Source organism: Prunus dulcis, chromosome 3, assembly GCF_902201215.1.
Source record: "Prunus dulcis chromosome 3, ALMONDv2, whole genome shotgun sequence".
Lineage (NCBI taxonomy): Eukaryota > Viridiplantae > Streptophyta > Magnoliopsida > Rosales > Rosaceae > Prunus > Prunus dulcis.
Window position 1 is genome coordinate 16,392,267 of NC_047652.1, and position 2,989 is coordinate 16,395,255.

General features: G+C 37.2%; 1 protein-coding gene across 1 annotated transcript; it reads left to right on the forward strand.

Moving 5' to 3' along the window:
• The first annotated feature begins 930 nt into the window (after positions 1–930).
• On the forward strand, positions 931–2,588 carry LOC117621864 (probable disease resistance protein At4g19060). The gene is made up of 3 exons (XM_034352403.1): positions 931–2,204; positions 2,292–2,436; positions 2,577–2,588. Exons 1-3 carry the CDS (start codon positions 931–933, stop codon positions 2,586–2,588), a joined length of 1,431 nt encoding a protein of 476 aa, XP_034208294.1.
• Positions 2,589–2,989: the final 401 nt, after the last annotated feature.

The window sequence follows — 2,989 nt, forward strand, 5'->3', positions numbered from 1 at the left end:
CTAACCTTGAGGACCATGAATGACAAAAAAAAAAATAAAAAAATAAAAAAATTAAGGATGCAATCTGATAGTTTCGTAAACCTTAAAGACGTTTTATGATAATAAGCCTTTATTTAAACAACAAAATATTCAATACGTATGGTTAAACTCATCGGTTCAGTTTTATAGCTGAAACTCAAAAAATTAAAAGAAAAACTAGTCCAAATGGCATAGTGCGGATTCTGAATCTCTTCTACTAGAGACTCAAAATTTTTTGTTACCAACTAATAATGTGACAGTTTCTAATTCAGCCCAATAATACATAAGCTTCGTCATCTTCGTATAATTATAATATTGGTTAAACGTGCTTGTCAAAATTAGGTGCTTAGTTTCATCCTATTTCGACCCCTTAATTATTAGTGTTTAATGGGTTGGGTCATATCAACTTCACAAACTTGCCAACATATGGTTTTGACCATTTTATTACGTCACATTTTAGACAACATGGTAAACCTAAACCTGCCAATTTTGCGTTAATTTCAAGACTTGTCGTCGTGTAGCTTCACAAAGTGCTACCTGTAATTGGAATAACCGAAACTGATTAACAAAGCAACTATAAAAGAAACACATGTTTTTACTATTAATCCTGGAGATGCTTGTGGCTGGCAATCATAGCGAAAAAACCGAACACTTGAAAGGAAAAATGAAAAGAAAAAGCTCATTATACTCATGCAAGCAAAGAATTTTTTAAACAGTTATTTGATGCTGAGCATGAATAACGTGGGTGGGTGAATAACAGTTATTTGATGCTAAAAATATGAAAATGATCGAACTAGAGATCAAAGCACCGAACAAAGGCCAAGGCATGGTTACGTGCTCTTCATATTATTCCCCCAGTTTCTGATTAAAATTGCAGTAGATACATAAATATAGTGTTGAAGGGGAAGAAGAATGGCAAGGGATGTTGCTCAATTTCTCCAGAAAAAGTTCCTGGAATCTCTTAAGGACACAGAGTCTGAATTATCAGATGCTGTCATTTCTTACTTGCGAGCAATCAAAGATATTGTAATAGATATAGATACGCGAAGACTTACGGAAGATTACTGCCGTAGCTTTATCCATGTGCTCCTGGACCTCACCGACGCATTCACCAAGTGCCAGGTCTTCTCACATGAGTGGAAGAAGCATAGTCATCACAAGACTCATTTAATCTTCAACCATTTGAGTTTGACGAAGATTTGTTTCGTGCGGAAGATGAAGAAGCGGCTGGCTGCAATAAAATGCAAATTCGAGGATGAGTTTGTGAAAAAGGAAGAAAGAATTTATAACTTGAGGGAATCATCAAGTCGTCCTGATCCTGAAGAGAATTTAGAGAGCGAACTACCTGTATTGGAGGGTGAAGTTGTGGGATTTGATGAGCAATTACGGATGATTAGGAACTTTCTTTTAAAACCATCGCCGTCGTCAGGTGCTGGATTTAAGGCAATTGGGATACTGGGCATTGCAGGCGCAGGCAAGACCACTCTGGTGCGCAAGTTTTTGAGTTGGTGGATAGTGCGAGGTGAATTTTCTCCTATAATTTGGTTATGCTTGTCGACTATAATCAAAGAAAATAAACAAGTAGAAGAAGAAATTGAGGTCAGCATTGTGAAATGTATGCTTAGTAAGTTGGACCACGATGCCGTTGTCGATGGAGATGGCATCATCCAGGAGGAGGAGAAGACAGGAAGTAGTAATAATAAGTCTGGTCATCTCCTTGCTGCGCTCTTGGAAAGGCTCAACCAACATTTATCAGGTAAAAGGTATTTGATTGTGTTGGATGATGTGTGGCACATGAACGATTTCTACTCGGATTTAGGACATGAGGAACAACTACTTCAGGTTCAGGAAGGTGATAAGAAAGTTGGGGATCGCTTGTCGCATGGATTGCCTAAGGGTGGTGGTGGTGCGGTCATCGTCACTAGTAGGATACCGGAAGTGGTTGAAGCTATGGTGGTACCGGCGGAGGGGTCAGATCAACATTATAACAGCTTGATTATTCGTCTTGAGCCTTTGGACAGACAAAGCTGCTGGGGTATATTTAAGGACACTGTTTTTGGTTATCGTCCTGATTTTGAATATCAACAACATTTGGAAAAGGTTGAGAGTGAAATTAAGGATCTATGTTATGGTCTACCATTGGCCGCTAGGACACTCGCAGAAATAATAATGTCCCAACATTTAGGGTATTATTCTCAACTTAAGTACTTACTCCCTTATTTTCGTGTCGTCTTTCGAATTATTTTACGTACCAATATGAATATCCCATGCAGGAGTACTTATCCGCTCTACCGCAAACCTGATTTGGATGTTGAATTTGATTCCTTCGGTATCCCAGTGTTGGTGTTTATTGATATGCTCCATAGACAAGAAAAAGAACTCTTCGGGAAATTTTGCGACCTCCTTACTAAAAAGCAGGTATTATGTGAAATGAAATTTTAACATAGTTTATGTATAATCAAAGCTCTAATTAACATGCATGGATTTGATTAAAGTTTGTTGCAAATATAATATTGTATTTTTTTTTTCCTTTATTTTCTAGGTTTTTGGTGTACTAGAAAGAGATGTAGAGGCATATGATAATCCTGAGACGGTGCTAAAGGATGTTTATGGTACTCTAGAAAAGCTTAAGCAAAATGGTTATTATGGTTTTGCTTCTGAAATTCAAAAGAAGATGAGAATTATAGTGAGTAACATGTTAAATTAATACGTATTGCTAAAGTGTAGTCTACATTTTTCTAAATAACATTTTAAATATATATATATTTTAAAATTTAACATTATATATATATATTTCTTCTACCTCAGGTTGTTGGCAATGATGATGTTGTAACTTGGATTTTGGAAGTTATCTGTGATCTTAAATTGCCAGAGTCGCCCTCCATTGCTCCGATACCACGGACTTTAGAAAAAGCAGAGCCCACGTACGCAACACCCCTCGATGGAATCGCTGCTTCGTTTGGATGGGTAG